We start from the raw sequence: 18962 nt of genomic DNA, 5'->3' as shown, positions 1-18962 counted from the left end.
CAGAAATAGACTTTTAAAAATACTTGATTAGTCCAAAAGGAGTCAAGAGAAAAGAGATGAAAACATATAAAACAGAAGGGAAAACTCAAAGGAAAAAAGTAAGTCCACAGACATAAGCCCAAATATATCAGCAATTATTTTAAATTTAAATGGATAAAATGAAATATATCAGTTAGCAAAAAAAGACAGATTATCAGACAGAACTATAAAATAAAACCTAACTACTAACGTATTGCTTGCAAGTAACACAGTGTAAATATAAGAGTAAAGACCAGTTGAATGTTAAAGAATGAAAAAAGAAAGTAAACACAAACCCAAAGAAAGCTGATGTAGCTATACTAACAGCAAAGTCGATCTGAAGGTAAGAAATATTGCTAGAGATAATGAGTGATATTTAATATTGATAAAAGGATCAATTAATCAGGAAGGTATACACATTCTCAACGTGTATGCACTTAAAAACATAGCTTCCAATATATAAAGCAAAAATGGAGCTAAAATGAGAATTAAAGAAACCCACTAACAGATACAGATTTAAATAGCACAATGAACAAAGTTATAATATAATGACATATATAAAACCAAATGACATATATAGAACACTTCTTTCAGGATTGAAAGAGTTAAAATTATGTCTAAGTGCCCATGGAACATTTGCCAAATGTTGGCCATATGCTGAACCATAAAGCACATATCAAATGATTGAAACCATTCAAGTATGTTCACTGATCACAGTGGAATTAAGGTAGAAATCAACTAAAAACAAACAAATAAACAAACAAAAACAAATTAGCCAAGCAGTGGTATGTGCAGTAGTCCCAGCCACTCAGGAGGCTGAGATGGGAGGATCACTTGAGCCCAAAAGTTCAAATCCAGCCTGGGCAACATAGTAAGACCTCACCTTTAAAAAAAAAAAAAAAAAAACTCAGAAAATTCTTAAATGTCTGGAAATTAAGCAATACAAAATACTCCAGGTAATAAAGCAGAGAACATAATAAAAATTAGATTTTTAAATTGAATGATTTTTAAAATGACATAAAATTTGTGAGATACATTTAAAGCAGTGCTTAGAAAGAAATGTATGACTTTAAGTGCATGTATTAGAAAAGAAGAAAGACTGAAATATCAACAGTCCAAATGTCCACCTCAAGAAATTATAAAAACAACTAATTAGTCATAAAGAAAGCAGAGTCAGGTGTGGTGGTGCATGCCTGTAATCTCAGCACTTTGGGGAGGACAAGGCAGGAAGATTGCTTTACCCCAGGAGGTTGAGACCAGCCTGGGCAACATAGCAAGACCCCCATCTCTACAAAATAAACATTAGCTGGGTGTGGTGGCATGCACCTGTATTCCCAGCTACTCAGGAGGCAAAGTTGGGAGGATGGCTTGAGCCCAGGTGTTTTAGGTTGCAGTGAGCCATGATCGAGCCACTGCAGTCCAGCCTGGGTGACAGAGCAAGACCCTGTCTCTGAAAAAAAAGAAAGAAAGAAAGTAGAAAAAAGGAAATAATAGATAAAGCACAAACTACTGAAGAAAAAAAAACATAAATAGGAAGAAAAACAACAACAACAACAACAGAAGACTGAAAAGAACAATGAAACTGAATTGTCGATAGCAAGAACTGGCAAACTAATCTTCACAGAGAACTGACAGAATTTTGAAAATTTGTAATAACTTGGTGATGGTATTCTTAAGTTTATAACTGAATTGGTGGACAATTCATCACTGAAAAAGCATTGGATAAATGAAGTAGCCTTAAAAAATAAAGCAGTAACTAAATAAACAAACAAACAAAAAAAAGAATTGGCAAACTACAATCAAACCCAGCCCAACACCTCTTTTGAACACCTGTTTTTGTATGGTCCACAAATTAAGAATTCTTTTTATGTTTTTAAATGTTGGAGAGGGGAATCATAAGAAGATTTTGTGGCACATGAAACTCAAATTTCATTGTCTATAAATATAGTTTTATTAGGACATAGTCACGCTTATTTGCCTACATATTGTCTATGGCTATTTTCACAATATAATGGCAGAGTTGAGTAGTCACAACAGAGACTCTATGGCCTGCAAAGTCTAAAATATTTTCTCTCTGTCTCTCTACAGCTTTCTGACCCTTGACATATAGCAATGCTTGAGTATATACACTTAAAAACAATCTACTGATTAAAAACTTAAAGAATGAATAAACAGGCAATTGATCAATTTACATATTTTGAACTTCACTATGCCAGTTACAATTAGTTTGTAGCCTACAACACCTAATATATTAACTGTAAAAAGCCACATTTACAGAAAAAGCTTGACAACCCCTGTTCTATGGTATGAAGGCAGAGAGAGAGAGAGAGAGAGATTCAGAAAGAATGAGAAGGCACAAATTACTAATACTAGGAATGAAAGGAAGGAACATCACTACAAATTCCACAAGATATTATGAACAATTTCATGATAATTTAGGGAAATTGACAAATGTTTAGATTAATATCTTACCAAAACTTACCAAGTAGTAATAGAAAAATCATACCAAGAAGAAAATCCACATCTACAGAAAACTCACAATTATAGAAAGTAAACTTACAAGTAAAAACCTTCCACAAAGAAAACTCCAAGACCAGATAGCCTCACTGGAAAATTCTTCCATTTGTTTATGGAAGAAACACAATACTACAGAAATTCTTCCAGAGTATAGAAAAGCTCATTTTTATGAGTTTTATCCAAAATAATCTTGATACTAAAACCTGACAAAAACATTAAAAGAAATAAAAATTACAGCCATATGTACATATATATTATAGTCACTTTGGGATAAATTACATTTTCACAATTTAAACATTTAAAGACTAAAAACAAAACAGAAAGAAAAATCACTTAGAAATAAAATACATAAATTTCCAGGTTAAAAGAATCCATCAAATACCCATCTCATATTAGAGACGAGGGTATTTGTATACAGTACTTTCCCAGTGAATCATGCCCCGTGAGCTCTGGGGGAGGCTTCTGGGTTGGTGAACATGTTGATGTGCTGAGAGGGTGGTGCACCCAGACAGGACAGAGAAGCTTTGCATTTCTACCCCCATACCTTGCTCTCTTCCCTGAGTCATATCCTTTAAAATAAAACTTGAGAATAGCACTTTCCTGAGTTGTGTGAGTTGTTCTAGCAAATTATCAAACCTGAGTGGAAGTCATGGGAACAACTAAATTGGTAGTTGGCCAGGCAGAAGTGGGGTAGCTTGTGTTAATGGAAAAAAGCCCAAAGTCTGTAAAATAGTTTAAAGAGGCTTATTCTGAGCCAGTGTATGTGACCATGGCCCAGGTAGCCACATCCAAGAAGTCTTGAGCAAGTGAGGCTGTCAGGTTAGTTTGGTTTTACACATTTTAGGGCGACAGGAATTGTAGGTAAAATCATAAACCAATATGTGGAAGGTGTTCATTGGTTTGGCCCAAAACTGTGGGACATCTTGAAGAGGGGCACTCACAGCTTACATGTGTATTCAAAGATTCTTTGATTTGTAAGTGGGTGAAGAAATAAAGCTTTGTCTAAAGGCTTAGAATATTTTAAGGTAAGGAAGTCTGTTAATCAGAGACAAGCCCCAATATACTCAAGAGATCTGTTCAGCAAATTGATGGCCTGCAGGTGATTTAAACTTTGACCCGCAGTGGCCTTAGGTCCTGTTAATAATTCACTGTCTTATTGTCACAAAGAGTCTCTTTTGTCAGTCTTAAGATCTCTGTTTTAACATTAATGCTGGTTAATTGTTGTATCTAAACTCCAAAAGGGCAGGATTATAAGGAGGTGTGTCCAACCTTGTGGGACTGCTCCCTTACCCTGTGGGTTCTGTGTTAACTCAGAGGAGTTAGTATCAGAATTGAATTGAATTTTAGGACATCCAGTTGGTACTGGAAGGTTGGAGAATCAGTGTCGCAATGATGTATTTGGTGTCACAAAAGACACCAAACAATAATGCTAAGTGAAATAAGCCAGACACAAAAGGACAAATATTGATTCTGCTTATATGGGGTACCCAGAGTAGACAAATTCATTCTGACAGAAAGGAGGAAAATGGTTAGCAGGGGCTGAGTAGAAGAGATGGAATGGAGCATTATTGTTTAATGGGTACAGAGTGTCTCTAATGATGAAAAAGTTCTGGAACTGGATAGTGGTGATGGTTCCACAACATTGTGAATGTACCTGACGCCAGTGAATTGTACACTTAGAAATGGCAAAAATGGTAAATTTAATGTTATGTATATTTTATAAAAAAGTAACACAAATATATATTTTTAAAAATAATGATCATGTACACAAATATAAAAACATACCCCACTTACCTCTGTAAACATCTTTCAGTGGTTCAGAAATGCTATCAGCTTCAGAGGGTCTCATATTTAAATCACTTAAAAGTGCATGCATAACTCTTTGAATAAAAGATGAATCCCATGAGCCCCTACTTGTAATAAGTAAGGGGTGGAGGGAAAAATTGGAAAACTCTTTCTTATAGAATGCCAACTAATAAATGCAGAATACGTGTCAGAAAATCACACTCTTAAACCCCTCAGAGTAATAATTTATTCATGCAAGAATCAATTTAAAGGTTGCTAAAACTAGTGAGCGAAAGTTTGATGAGGAACAGATATGCACAGTCATGCACCACTTAATGATATTTCAGTTAAACTACAGACCACATATCCAACGGTGATTCCTTAAGATTATAATATCATATTTTTACTATACCTTTTCCATGTTTAGATACGTTTAGATACACAAATACTTACCATGGTGTTACAACTGCCTACAATATTCAGTACAGTGACACACTACACAGGTTTGTAGCCTAGGAGCAATAGGTTGTACCATGCAGCTGAGGTGTGTGGTAGCCTATACCATCTAGGCTTTTGCAAGTACACTCTATGTTTGCACAACGATGAAATTGCCTAATAATGTATTTCTCAAGACATATCCCTGTTGTTAAGCAACACCTGACTGTACATAGTCTCAAAGTATCTGTTCATAAACTTACTCATGACAGAGGGAAAAATACTCACTTTACAGAGAAGAAACCTAGTAGATGCTGCCTTAACCAAATGATCAAAGTTACCACCACTACTGATTCAGACTGACATTGTGTGCCTCCTGCTGTGATGCACTGCAGAGCGCTGCAGCATCACTTGGCATGTTTCTGGGATAATGCATAACCTGAATCAAATCATGATGAAATATCAGGCAAAAACGAATGGAGGGCTTATCCACAAAACAAATGACCCCTCTTCTCCAAAAGGGTCACTATCATTAAAGATATATTAATAGAAGGGCTGAGGAATCATTCCAGAATAAAAGTGACTAAAGAAAATAGGAAAACTAACTGCAATGTGTGATTCTGCTATGGATGGATGAAGAAGAAAAACTGATACAGACAATATTATTGAGATAACTGGTGAAATCTAAATATGGTGTCTGTAGATTTAGCATTATATCAATAATAAATTTCCTGATTTTTGGTCATAGTTCTGTGAGTTTGTAAATGGATAACCTCCACAGTCAAGGTAACAGTAAGGGACATGGAGATTGCAATTTACTAGCCGATGATTAAGGAGAAAAAATATAGATATCTAGAGAGAGAGAGAGAGAGAGAGAGAGCGCGCGCACGCACGCACGAGGGATATGTGAAGAGAATAAAACAAATGTGACAATAAGTTACATTGGTGAATCTGGGTAAAGAGAATATGAGGGTACTTTTGCACTATTATTGTAACTTTTCTGTAAGTTTGAAATTGTTTCAAAATGAAAGTTTTAAAAAAATGGGTATGAAAAATGTCCCATAAAACTATGCCATGTTCATGCTTCTGGAGAGGGTCCCTTCATGTCTGCATCAGGTTCTGATTGTAAACACTCCCTAAAAAAGGCTCAAGACCTAATACACCCTTTCCATTATTACTTACATTTCTATATTTAGTTATATTCCCTGACTGTTATAATCGCAATTTAAATTCAAATAGCAAAGATAAAGATCTTATCAATCAAGATAGGAAGCACTCCTGTTAGTCTGAGTATCAGGGAACAAAAAAGCTTTTAAATAAAATAGTAAAACTTTAAATACTGTAAAAATAATAGCTTTTGCTATATTAGCATTCAATGATTTTCTTTCTTCAGTTTTTAAAATGCAATGGTTGCCCCCAATTTTCTCATTCATTTTGTGATCATTTTATTCATTCATTCTAGAAATACTTATCAATTTTGAACAAAACACTGCTCACCGCTGAAGGGAAAAAAAAAACTGCAAATAATCATTAATGGACCCTTTTCATTGACAATGAAATTAAAATGTACTTACTACCTTAGAAAGTAAGATTTATTCTTTGTGGCTGAAATACAAGAATATGATTGTGGGTGAGAAATGTGTAAAGAATAAAATAATAGGCTGTGAGGGCAATCTGGCTGTGACATCTGTCACCACATTGATTGCCAGGGTTGATTCGGCTGATCTGGCTGGGAGGCAGGTGTCCCCTTCCTCCTTCACTGCTCCATGTGCGTCCCTCTCGAAGCTGCACACTCAGGCGAAGAGGACAACCTTCCCAGATAGAGGAGGACCAGTCCTCGGTCAAGGGTATACGAGTAGCTGTGCTCCCCTGCTAGAACCTCCAAACAAGCGCTCAAGAATAAAACAATAAAAATCAGTTTAAAATGATAAAAAAAAAAAAGTCACATATGCAATTTCGAAAATGAATTGCAATTCAGCTTTATTTTTATGTTGTTTAATTTTATATACATTACACATATCATAAATACACACTTGTAATACAAAAATTTATACAAAAACCCAAGTAATTTAACATCTTAAAAAGGGACAGGGAGATACTACATTTGATTTCTGACACTTTTCTGCTTAAATACTCCTTAAATTCAGTTTTCAAGAAGACAACAAATTAAAAGCCATTAGTTTTTCAGAGGGCTTTGTGTTCACATAAATTCATCATTCAAGTATATTTTTATTGAAACAAAAAACCATTTCTCTGGTTGCGATTTCAAACTCGATAAGCCATGATATTGAGCAAAAGCAGAGAGCTCTGCTTTCCTCAGCTTATAATCAGCTTCTAATGCACGAAATGCAGAGAAGGACAGTGATTTTTAACCTAACAGTATAAAATACCATATCACAGGGCTGACAACACACAGCACACTCTATACTGTTTACAGGCTCTCATTAAAAATATAATAAATACTAAAAGTAACAATTAGAAATTTTACTTTTCCTAATTTTTTAAAAATTCAATTTGAAAAACAGTACATCTTTTCATTGTACTTGGCCCCTGGACATCATACATGAAGGAATAATTTTAACATCTGATGAACAAAATATATACATAACTCCTAAAGAATTCTCATATGGTTTAATTAATTCCATTGTAATTTCTACTCAGCAGTTATCACAGTAAATATAAAGAACTTAAAAATAAGATTCCTCACAACAATACTATCATGTTTTTTAAAAAGTGAATTATTGAGGCACAAAAACATTACATGACTTGCCCAAAACCATGAAGGGAATGAGATAACATGAGATAAAAGCATGTTTTTCTAATTTAAGTGACCACACTAAACCCTACCTTAAGCCATCTTCTAAAATTAGCTCAGTGCAAAAGATATAGAAGTTAGATGCATTATTCAGGAATGTTTGTTTAACCTAAACTGCCATTATTAAAAAACTTAACTTTATGAATCTATATGTTTATCATACATTAGGAATTTATAAATAAAATATGATCATTTTCTGAATGATTAGGCATGAGTTACTATTTGACACAATTGATTGCAAAAACAAAACTGACAATACAATTTTAAAACAAATTAGTTCTATGAAAGATGATTAATAAAATGATTTTTTAAAAAAATACTAATCATAGGACCTACAAAACTTAGAAGACAGGAACCCTAGATGCAAACACATTAATATAAATGTATTAAATCATCTTCTAATTGACCTTTTGTTTTCTATGAAAACGTTCTAACAATGCACTCATAATGTTTCCTGGTATTCTTTGGTGCTCATCAATCAAAGCTTGAAGAGCATTCTTCGTCTATTAAGAAAACAAAAGAAAAACCATTATTCTTTTAGATCTCAATATAGATCATTTATTTTGTAAAGATTTTTATACACTACTACTACTCTCAAGAAGTCCTCTCTAATTTAGCCTTCACCTCCTCTCAGAATTAATGATTTCCTTCTCTGTGCACCCACAGCATATTTCTTATACTTACTGTATTAAACCTTGAATTGCAGTTGTCTGCATGGCTATTCTCCACACCAGACTGTAAGCTCCTTAAGATACATCTTAGGGCCAGGCATAGTGGCTCACACCTCTTATCCTAGCACTTTGGGAGGCTGAGGCGGGCATCCCTTGGGCCCAGGAGTTCAAGACCAGTCTGGGAAATACAGCAAGACCTCATCTCTAGCAAAAATAAGAAAAATTAGCCAGCCATGGTGGCACATTCCTGTAGTCTCAGCTTCTTGGGAGACTGAGGCAGGAGGATCGCCTGAGCCCAAGAGTTTGAGGTTGCAGTGAGCTATGATCGCACCACTGCACTCCAGCCTAGGCAACAGAGCAAGACCCTGTCTCAAAAAAAAAAAAAAAAGACACATCTTAGTATTTTTCTAGCATTGAGCACAACAATGCCTTCCACAGGATAAACACTAATATGAACTGAGGAAAAGCAAAAAAAAAAAAAACAGAAGAAAAACGTGGTAGGAAATGTTCTAGTAGGTAAATGGAAGATTCAGTCCTTTAGAGCTGTTAATAAACTCTAGTGTATTTTCCTTCCATTACCATACACACCAAACAATTATGTCAGGCAGTGTTATGGGAAAGAGTGATGAAAACGAAGAATGAACTGATATGCTTTCATTCACTATCTTAATTTCTTTATAGCAACAAGCTGAATGGGAAAAATAACAAAAAAAAAAAAAATTTCTAGACAGTTTCACAGGAAATTTAATTAAGTCATAGCAAGGGAAAAGTCAACTACAATATATCAAGAAATCTTCTAAAGCTATTTATTTCTACTACATTTATGGTAAATTTCAACAACTTTTATTTTTAAATCAGTTTATGGCTATTTAAAATTTTTATTAATGTATGTACATAGTGCATGCATACATACACATACATACTTCCTTTTTAGACTCTAACCTTTAAATAAAATAGACCTTAGCCCAAAGATATATTTTAAAAATACACCCCTGTAAATCACACTTTTCACATCTCTAAAATGAAAACTACTTCATACAGTTATTATAAGGATAAAATGAAACTGAAATAACATCTTCAGGTACTTAGCACAATGGCTGACACTGTGCTAAGTGTTCCATGAAGTGTGTTTCTAGAATTTTGCTCATTTATTCAGAAAATATTAGATGCTTTGCAAGCTATAATGTTCATAAAACAAGTCTCTAATCTCAAGGAGCTTGTAACTTAGTAAGAAAAATCAAGTACAAACTAATTAAAATGTGAGATCATTTGTGATACCTATCATCTGAAATGTGAAAAGAAAATATTCAGAAGTTCTGACTTGAGAGCCCACTGGGTGGGCAGTGACCAGGGGAGGCCACATGAGCAGGGTGCTGTTTGGTGTGGGTCTCTAAGGACCTGCAAGATTTCAATAATGGTGAAGCAAGGAGCACGGGGACAGAGAGCACAGGAAAACAACCGTGTAAGGCATGCCAAGGTAGCCAGTTTGGCTCAAGTTTCAGGTACATATTCAACAGCTGGGTGGTATGAGGCTTTAGACTTAGATTTCAATTTAAGCACGAAGGGAGTTAAATAACAAGGAAAAAAGAATAGACTTTGTTTAGTATGAACTGAAGTGTCAAAGAAGGATTTTGGGGTGAAGAAATATCAGGGCTGTGCATTAAGAAAACGCAACTCTCGCGAAGATCACCAATGATCCCTTTCTTTCACTAAGTCCAATGGACAGGATTTTAATCTTCATTTTAGTTGACCTCTCAATCACCCCTTTTTTGTACTCCGATTTGCTTCTGGAACCTCACACTCTCCTAGTTTTCCAACAGCTCTCAGGTTTTTCCCTTTCATTCTCTGTTTGCAGATTCATTCTCCTAAAAGCAGGCATTGATTTATTCTCCAAAGATTCAGTATCTCATCCATTTCCACAGCTTCAGTTACCATCCATTTGCCTACGACGCCCAAATTTCCATCTTCAGCCTCTCAGCTGCAGACTGGTATGTTCAATATGTCTTCCCATCAATGTTTTAAAGGCACCTCAAACTCAACATGCTTAAGACTAAACTAACATTCTTTCCCCTGCATACTCAGTCCTTTCCTGAGTTTGCTCCCTATTTCAGCAAATGATACTACCATGAATCTACCCAAGTAAGCCAAAAGCTAGGCGTCATCCTTAAAAACTCCTGCTTCTCACGCACAATAGCTCAACTATCGGCAGTGCCCATTAGTTCCTAGACACCATTCAAATCTATCCACTTCTTTCCATCTTCTCTCTGCCTTAATAACACATGTACATATAAATAAATTCGTATTTATATGTGGGTGTGGATGCATGTATATGAATGGAGAGAGAGAGGGGCAAAGAGACAGAGACATGGAAAACATGGAAATGGAACAACAGAGAGATTAAGGCTGAGAGAACTTAAGGGAATATCTCAAGTGTCCTCTTCAGCATCGTTACAATGCATTTTAATTTAGATTTAAATAGTGTTTACAAAATGGCTCTGTTCTACAATCAAATGCCATTTTTTAAATGAGGTTTCTACTTATTAATATTTGAATGCTAATAATTTCAAATTTGTGATAATCCAGGGATCATTATACTATAGTTTGTGCTTATGTTATTTATTAATAATGAAGAAGATTGGAAAATTATGACAATACAGTCACAAAAGGAGAATCTCAAGTATTCTCTATTTCAAGTATATTTTAGTTTAATAATGTCAATTTACAGAAAAATATATCATTTATCCAAAGTGACCCTGTTGCCTAGTGGGCAGAGCAAGAATTAGAACCCATATTACTAAAATTCCAGGCCAGAATTTTTTTTTCCCTCTCCATTACCTTTTATTTTGACCATAAAAATAGATAGTATTCATTAAAAAAATAAATAAAAACGAACAACAATCACAACAAAACAAACAACAAAAAAGTGTTCCTAACTAGGTCTGACCCACTTAACTCCTAATATTAATAGGTAGGCAGGAAAAAATTTTGAAAGAACAAAATAGAATTCAATTATATCCTAAAAGAGAACGCATTTGTTAGGGAGCAGCAAAGGACTATGTTATATTAACAACAAAGTGGGTGGGGGGCAGAAACAACAGCAAAGGGTGAGGTCCCAGCTTCAGTGCAGGGTTCTTAGGGCTCTTAGGAAGGTGTCGCTTCAGGATGAAAGAAGGGTTGTGCTGTGTGGTGAACATGTCCTAGCTCTAAAAGCCAAGGTTTTACTTTCAGGACACAGGACAGAACTAAACTGTCATTATATTTAATGAACCAGTAGAAGAACTGGAGGACAAAAAGACACACAATGTATTGTTAACGTTACCTTTGTGAAACTTCCTGCATACATATCAGCTGCTCCAGTCTCATCTAATATATTACAGCTGCTTCAGTTTAGATTTTTCTAAGTGACTGAACTTGGTAAGTCCTAGTGAGGCAGGGTGCATTACAGTCACTCATTCCTTCTCCCTACCAGGCCCCTCTTTTCCGGGCCATCCTGTGGGATGTGGGGGAGCCACTTCCAAACAGAAGCTTGAAGGGCAACCTCATGATTCTACTCCTGACCTTTCCTTCTACCGCTGAATGGCAGTGTCCCACACGGGGCTCTCCTTCCATCCTGAAAGCCAATGTGAGGAAGACATGGACAAAGCTGCAGCTGAGCCTCAGGGGACATACAACACTAACAACAAGTACATTTTACTGTGCTAAGCCTCTGAGATTCTGCGGCTGGTTGTTACCCCAGCACAACCCAGCAAAGCTGACTGAATTACCCCATTTTCTCATGTGTAAAACAGTGATAATAAAGTCCACATTACGCAGTTGATGTGAAGATTAAATCAGACTGTGCATAAAAAGAAATAAAGTTATCTTTGTTTGCAGATGATATGATCTTATATGTAGAAAACCCTAAAGACTTCAAGATTCCACAAAAAAATAGAATAAATTCAACAAAGTTGCAAGACATAATGTCAACACACATGAAAATGAGTTGTATTTCTACACACTAACAATAAACAATAGGACAACAGAAACGGAAAATAAGAAAATAATCCCAATGAACAATAGGAATGGAAAATAAAAACACAATAGCATCAAAAACAATAAAATAATTAGGAATAAACTTAATCAAGGAGGAGAAAGATTTGTACATTGAAACTATAAAACTTGATAAAAGAAATAACAAAAAATACATTTAAGTGTGAAAACACACCATGTTCACAAATTGGAAGACTTAATATTATTAAAATGTCCATAGTACCCAAAGCAACCCATAGATTCAATCTAATTCCTATAAAAATCCCAATGCCATTTTTTGTAATAATAGAAAAAAAATCCTAAAGTTCCTGTGGAATCTCAAGTGTTCCCAAATAGCCAAAACAATCTTAGAAGAACAAAGCTAGGGGACTCATGTTTCCTGATTTCAAAGGATATTACAAACCTAATTTTATTTCTTCCTTTTTATACACAGCTATACAGTAATCAAAACAGTGGTACTAGCATAAAGACAGACAAATACTACAACGGAATTGAACAGAGACCGTAGAAATGAACCCTCATATATATGGTCAAATAATCTTCAACAAGAGTGTCAAGACCACACAATGGGAAAAGGACAGTCTCTTCAGCAATGGTATTAGGTAAACTAGATATCCACATGCAAAACAATGTATATAGGCCGGGCATGGGGGCTCACGCCTGTAATCCTAGTATTCTGGGAGGCCGAGGCGGGCAGATGGTTTGAGCTCAGGAGTTCAAGACCAGCCTGAGCAAGACCGAAACCCCGTCTCTACTAAAAATAGAAAGAAATTATATGGACAGCTAAAAATATATATAGAAAAAATTGGCCGGGCATGGTGGCGCATGCCTATAGTCCCAACTACTTGGGAGGCTGAGGCAGGAGGATCGCTTGAGCCCAGGAGTCTGAGGTTGCTGTGAGCTAGGCTGACACCACGGCACTCACTCTAGCCTGGGCAACACAGAGAGACTCTGTCTCAATAAAAAAAAACAAACAAACAAACAAACAAAAAAACCCCACAATAAGGTAAGGTGTATTCTTACTTTATACCACATACAAAAATTAACTCAAAAGGGACCAAAGACCTAAAAATAAGATCTAAAACTACAAAACGCCTAGAAAAAAACATAGGGGAAAAGCTTCCATTGCAATGAATTTCATAATGATTTCTTGGATGTGACACCAAAAGCATAGGCAACCAAAGTAGAAATAGACAAATAGGACTGTATCAAACTCAAAAATGTCTGCACATCAAAGAAAATAATCAACAAAATGAAAAGGGAACATACAGAATGGGAGAAAATATTTGCAAATCATATATCTGATGCAGGATTGACATCAAGAATATATAAAGAAATTCTACAACTCAACAACAAAAAAACTCAACTAAAAATTGTGCAAGGGATTGAATAAACATTTCTCTAAAGAAGATATACAAAATGCCCAAAATCACTAATCATTAGAGAAATACAATCAAAACCACAATGAAATACCACCTTATACCCATTAAAATGGCCACTATAAAACAAACGAACATCAGAGAATAACAAGCATTGATGAGGATATAGAGAAATCAGAATCCCTGTCCAACTGTTGGTGGGAATGTTAAACAGTACTGCCAATGTGGAAAACAGTTTAGAAGTTCCTTAAAAAAATTAAAAATCGAATTACTACATTATCTAGCAATCTCACTTCTGAATATATATCCAAAAGAATTCAAAGCAAGATCTTGATGAGATAATTGCACACCTACATTCACTGTAACGTTATTCACAACAGCCAAAAGATAGAAACAATCTAAGTGTCCATCAACAAATGAATCGATATAGAAAATGTGGTAAATATATAAAATGGACTATTATTCAGCCTTAGAAAAAAAGGAAGAGACAACATAGATGAACCTTGAGGACATTATGCTAACTGAAATAAGCTAATCACAAAAAGACAAATACACTGATAATGAGGTATTTAAAGCAGCAAACTTTTAGAAAAGTAGAATGGTGTGATTGCCAGGGGCTATGGAAGGTGGAAATGGGAAGTTGGTGTTCAATGGGTATAAAGAGTCAGTTTTGCAAGATGAAAACATTCTAGAGATAATGTTGTTCAACAATGTGAATGTACTTAACCGTACTGAACTATATGCTTTGTGAAGATGGTAAATGTATGTGTTTTTTTAACCACAATTTAAAAATTTGTAAATAAATCAGACTACACACACACACACACACACACACACATATATATATATGAAAGGCTGGTACAAAAGTTATAATCTATTTTCATCCCATTTTCTAAGTGATTCAATAACATGACATTTATTGTTTTTGTAGTGTTACACTCTCTGAAAGTATAATGGCAAGCTGAATGAATGTTCTTTTCTCATCCTCATCTTCCTTGATCCCGCTTTTTTAAAAACTTCACCCACTGACCTCTACCACACAAATTTACTCCTTTTCTTATCTCTGCCAGTTTCCTTTCAGTCAGCGTTGGTTGTTCTCCTTCCTTGGCCTACCCTTACATGTTACCTCTCCTGCAGTCTGTCCTCAGTCCTCTTCCTTCTCTCTCTAATCTGCTGGTAAAGCTTAAGGCTTCAGTAATTGTCTCAGTACAAATGATGTCAATGTCTTCACTGATTCTGACTTCCCTTCCAAACTCCAGTTAAAATATTTCCAAAAACCTAAATACATTCCTAGCTATCCTGCAGGTAACTTTAAATTCTTTCCCTGGCCTCTACCCACGAAATGTCTGTAGCACCACCACCCTCGAATCCTGCCCATAGAGACAGTAAGTCTCCAGAGATTGACAAATGTCCCCTAGGGAGTAAAATCACCACTGGTTGAGAACCACTGACCTAGAACATGCTCATAGAAAGAATAAATAAATTTTAAATATAATAATCAAAAATAAAAATCTGTCCTAAGACTAAAAAAGAAAAAATTGATTTACCTTTTCAGTTAATTCTTCTGCTGTTACCTTTGGATCATATGGAATGGGATCACCTAAATAGGTCCGTAACTTCACTGGAAAACCTCCATACATTGGAGCAAATGGATAGCGAAATTTTTTGTAAAGCCACCTAAATAATCCTGTTTCAAAGTAAACAAAATCATTTTAATTGGTTAATTAGTCTGACCATGTAGTTGTAAACTTTCAAATTAATTATGTAAGACTTATAGGAAGGTGGCAAAAAAGTATCACTTCCTGGCAATTAATATAATTTTTTTTAAAAGAAGAGATTTTCATCAATTGTAACAAAGGTACCACATCAATGCAAGATGTTAGTAAGAGGGGAAACTGGGGGTGGTGAGGAAAGATATGAGAATTCTTTGTACTTTCTGCTGAATTTTTCTATAAACCTAAATATACCAAAAAGTCAATTAAGTTTTTAAGAAGATGAGCTTTTATAAATATGAGAATTTAGAAAGGCAAGTCAATTACTATTACTGCAAAACAAAGGGTAAAGACTGCTACCAGAAGCTAAAAGCTAAAAAGTCTAGAGACTCACAAATAGGTGACTTACATGAAAAAAAGATCAAAAATATTATAGAAATAAATTTATGTAACATGAGACTATTGATGCAAAATAAAGACTAAAAATATTACTGTAAATTAGGAAAAACAAAACTAATATATCAAAGCAAAGAATTACTAATGCCATTAACCAAATCTAAAATTTAACAGGATTAAATAAAAAAGTGGTAATAATGTAAAATCAACTGATAGACTAACTTTAAAAAAAAAAATCAAAAACATTAACAAAGGAATCCAAAAAAGACAAGCCACGTGGAATACATTGTCATGGATTATACTGAAAGCTGAAAACAATGTTTACATGTGGAAACACAAATGGACCATAAGACCCAAAGCACACACACAACATCACTAGATATTAATTTTTGAAATATTTAATTTTAAAGTCAAGAAAAGTCAAAAAGCAGTCACAATAAACTTTAAAAACAATTCAAAATTTCTGGAATAATTTGAATTGTCACTAAATTATAAAGAAACGAGCTGAGAGAAAATTCCGTAACAAAAGTAAAACATCACATCAATCTGCCTTTCTACTTCAAATTTTAAAAAAAGGGGGAATAAATTAAGACTTAAAAACATAATGGAATATGAACAAAATAGCAATGTTATCCATAAAAGAAGTAACAGCAGCTTAATGCTCTTCAGAAGGGATGTGGATAGGAACACTAACAATAATAGTGCTGGGGATATAAAATATAATCAAATATACAACAACATATAAACCATAGGGTACATACACAAACTTTGAAAATTTCAAAACAAGAAAAGACATTGCAAGGAAAAAGCACAATCATTAATATTCCTATAACTGGATTAAAAATTTATTTTTAATCAATAAATTAAAAATAGGTAAAAAAAAATTTTTCAATGTAAGTGCAATATGGTTCAAAATATTAACAAAAAAGAATAAGAGTGACAGAAATAAACCAAAGCAAATGATACTTCCTTAGGTAGTTAATCTTAATTCAGTATCATATTGCCATCCATTTTTAAAGCTGTAACTTCTTGGTTGAGTTAAAAAGAGTTTGGAGAGTTTGTAAATTTGTTCTAAACCTCATCAACATGGTTTAACACAATATAGTAGATAATTTGCTCCAAAATTTTAAAAAGCTGATTTAAAAAGCTTCAGTATGTATGATATTTTCAACAAAAATGTAACATCTAGGAACTACCATTACTTAGAACCAGTTATCATTTAGACTTTTTGTTTTAAATTATTTATTTTAGAGACAAGGTCTTGCTCTTTTGCCCAGGCTGGAGTGCAATAGCATGATCATAGAGCTAACTGTACCTGCAGAATCCTAGGCTCAAGTGATTCTCCCATCTCAGCCTTCTCAGTAGCTAGGACTATAGGCACACACCACCAAGCCAGGCTAATTTTTTTTTTAAATTTTTGTAGAGACAGGGTCTCACTATGTTGCCCAGGCTGGTCTTGAACTCCTGGCCTCCAAGGATCCTCCCACAGTGGCCTCCCAAAGTGCTGGGATTGTAGGTATGAGCCACCGCACCTGGTTCATTTACATTTTAAATAGAAAAATATCTAAATAATATATCTATTTTCTAAACTTAATAATTCAAAGGATTTCTTATAGGGTTTTATAAACCCAAATATTTTAAATATTGCATTATAATTAAAAATTGTATGAATCAGAACTTACTTGTTCCTCCAAGTGATCTAAATCCTTCTCGAATATTTTGTGTAAACATAGGAATAATGGGCTAAAGAAAAGGAGAATCTGAATTAAAAAGTAAATAATTAATCCATTAATCAAAGTCTCCATTGAGTAATGCAAACTTTTTTTTAAAGAGAATAGGCATACAAATTTATTAGGGTTGCACGGGGGGAAATCACGCAGTGGTTACCCCCTAATGCACACTTTTGAGGGCCTATTTGAGGTTATGAAAATAAGATATTTTAAAAATAAAGACATGCTCGACTATTTATCAGGCTAAATTCAACTTGATCATTTGTGAAAATATAAATTGGAAACACTACCCTCCAGTGGTAACGTATAATATTTCATTTACCAATTTTCTTAACATTCCACATAAAACCTAGAAACCCAAATAGAGATTACAGTAATCATTAACTTCATTAAGTAAAATGAATATGGTAAATTACATTGGTTTCAGTGGGCTACTGAATAGCATGCTCACTGAAGAAAAGTTGCAAGGGAGAGAAAGAGTCTCTCTAAAGGAGAAATTTATATAAATTTAAATGACAGGTTTTAGCAAGATGCTGTCGTGGAATTAGTGAAATTTTTTGTCAGCCTATTAAATCTAAATGTTCAGCATCAATGAAAAGTAAGTATTAATACACATGGCAAAAAAAAATAAAAAGGAAAGAATTCTTCATATTGTTCATTTAGGGGATTTTTGTTCACAAGTTCATGATTTTTAGTTTTCCATGAATATCAATGATTAACTATAATTTTTAATAATGAAGACTTTAATGAAAATCATAAAATAATGAAGTATCAAAACACCATGTAAGGAGGTCATGCCACTGTGAACAAATGTAGTAGATAAAAAAGTGAATGAAACACTTTAAAATATACACATAATATACTGAATTAAATGATCTTTTAGAATAGATAAAAGTGTGGGGGGAGTATCATATTACAATCAACCATCAGTATATGCCTATTACTTGCTTAATGAGCAGGGTTTGAGATATTTAAATAAGCTGATGTTTACAGTTGTTCCTATTCAGTTTTGGAAAATAATAAAATATGGTGGGCTGACAGAAAGAGACTACAAGGTATAGCTTTCTTCATAAAACTTACCCCCTCACATGTAACTACCGGATCATTTATTTTATTGTCTCTCTCCTCTCACCAGAAGGAAGATACCTGATATATTGCAAGGACATTGTTTTGTTCACTGCTGTATCCCTAGTACCTAGAACAATGCCTGGAATAGACCAGGTGCTAAAAGAAAGTGTAATGGGTGAATTAAAGAAGGAATGTATAAACAGAGCAGAGAGATAATGAATTATCTGTACTCCTTGAATACAAAGTTCAGAAACAAGCAGCAACAATCTCAAACCAGTTAGGAAAAAGAGGGAACTCAGGTAAAGAAAAGCAGTCAGATGAAGAATTTAAAATTTGATGGCGTTAATTCACAAAGCTAACCCATAAGAAGATAAAGTTCACTGAACTCTTCAGTAGAAAATTCACAT

General features: G+C 34.4%; 1 protein-coding gene across 1 annotated transcript in view; it reads right to left on the bottom strand.

Annotated features, from left to right (window-relative positions):
* Window positions 1-7868: 7868 nt before the first annotated feature.
* The window catches only part of TMEM68 (transmembrane protein 68), a 38446-nt gene continuing 27352 nt past the window's right edge, over window positions 7869-18962 (bottom strand). Inside the window, exons 6-8 of the mRNA XM_069466497.1 lie at window positions 17440-17500; window positions 15197-15336; window positions 7869-8073 (exon numbers count right to left, since the gene is read on the bottom strand). Of these exons, the coding sequence (XP_069322598.1) occupies window positions 7969-8073; window positions 15197-15336; window positions 17440-17500 (306 nt within the window). The 3' untranslated portion in view covers window positions 7869-7968. The remainder of the gene's footprint in view (window positions 8074-15196; window positions 15337-17439; window positions 17501-18962) is intronic.

This window comes from Eulemur rufifrons, chromosome 3, assembly GCF_041146395.1.
Source record: "Eulemur rufifrons isolate Redbay chromosome 3, OSU_ERuf_1, whole genome shotgun sequence".
Classification (NCBI taxonomy): domain Eukaryota; kingdom Metazoa; phylum Chordata; class Mammalia; order Primates; family Lemuridae; genus Eulemur; species Eulemur rufifrons.
Note: the sequence above shows the minus strand (reverse complement) of the source record. Positions and strands in the feature narration are given on the sequence as shown.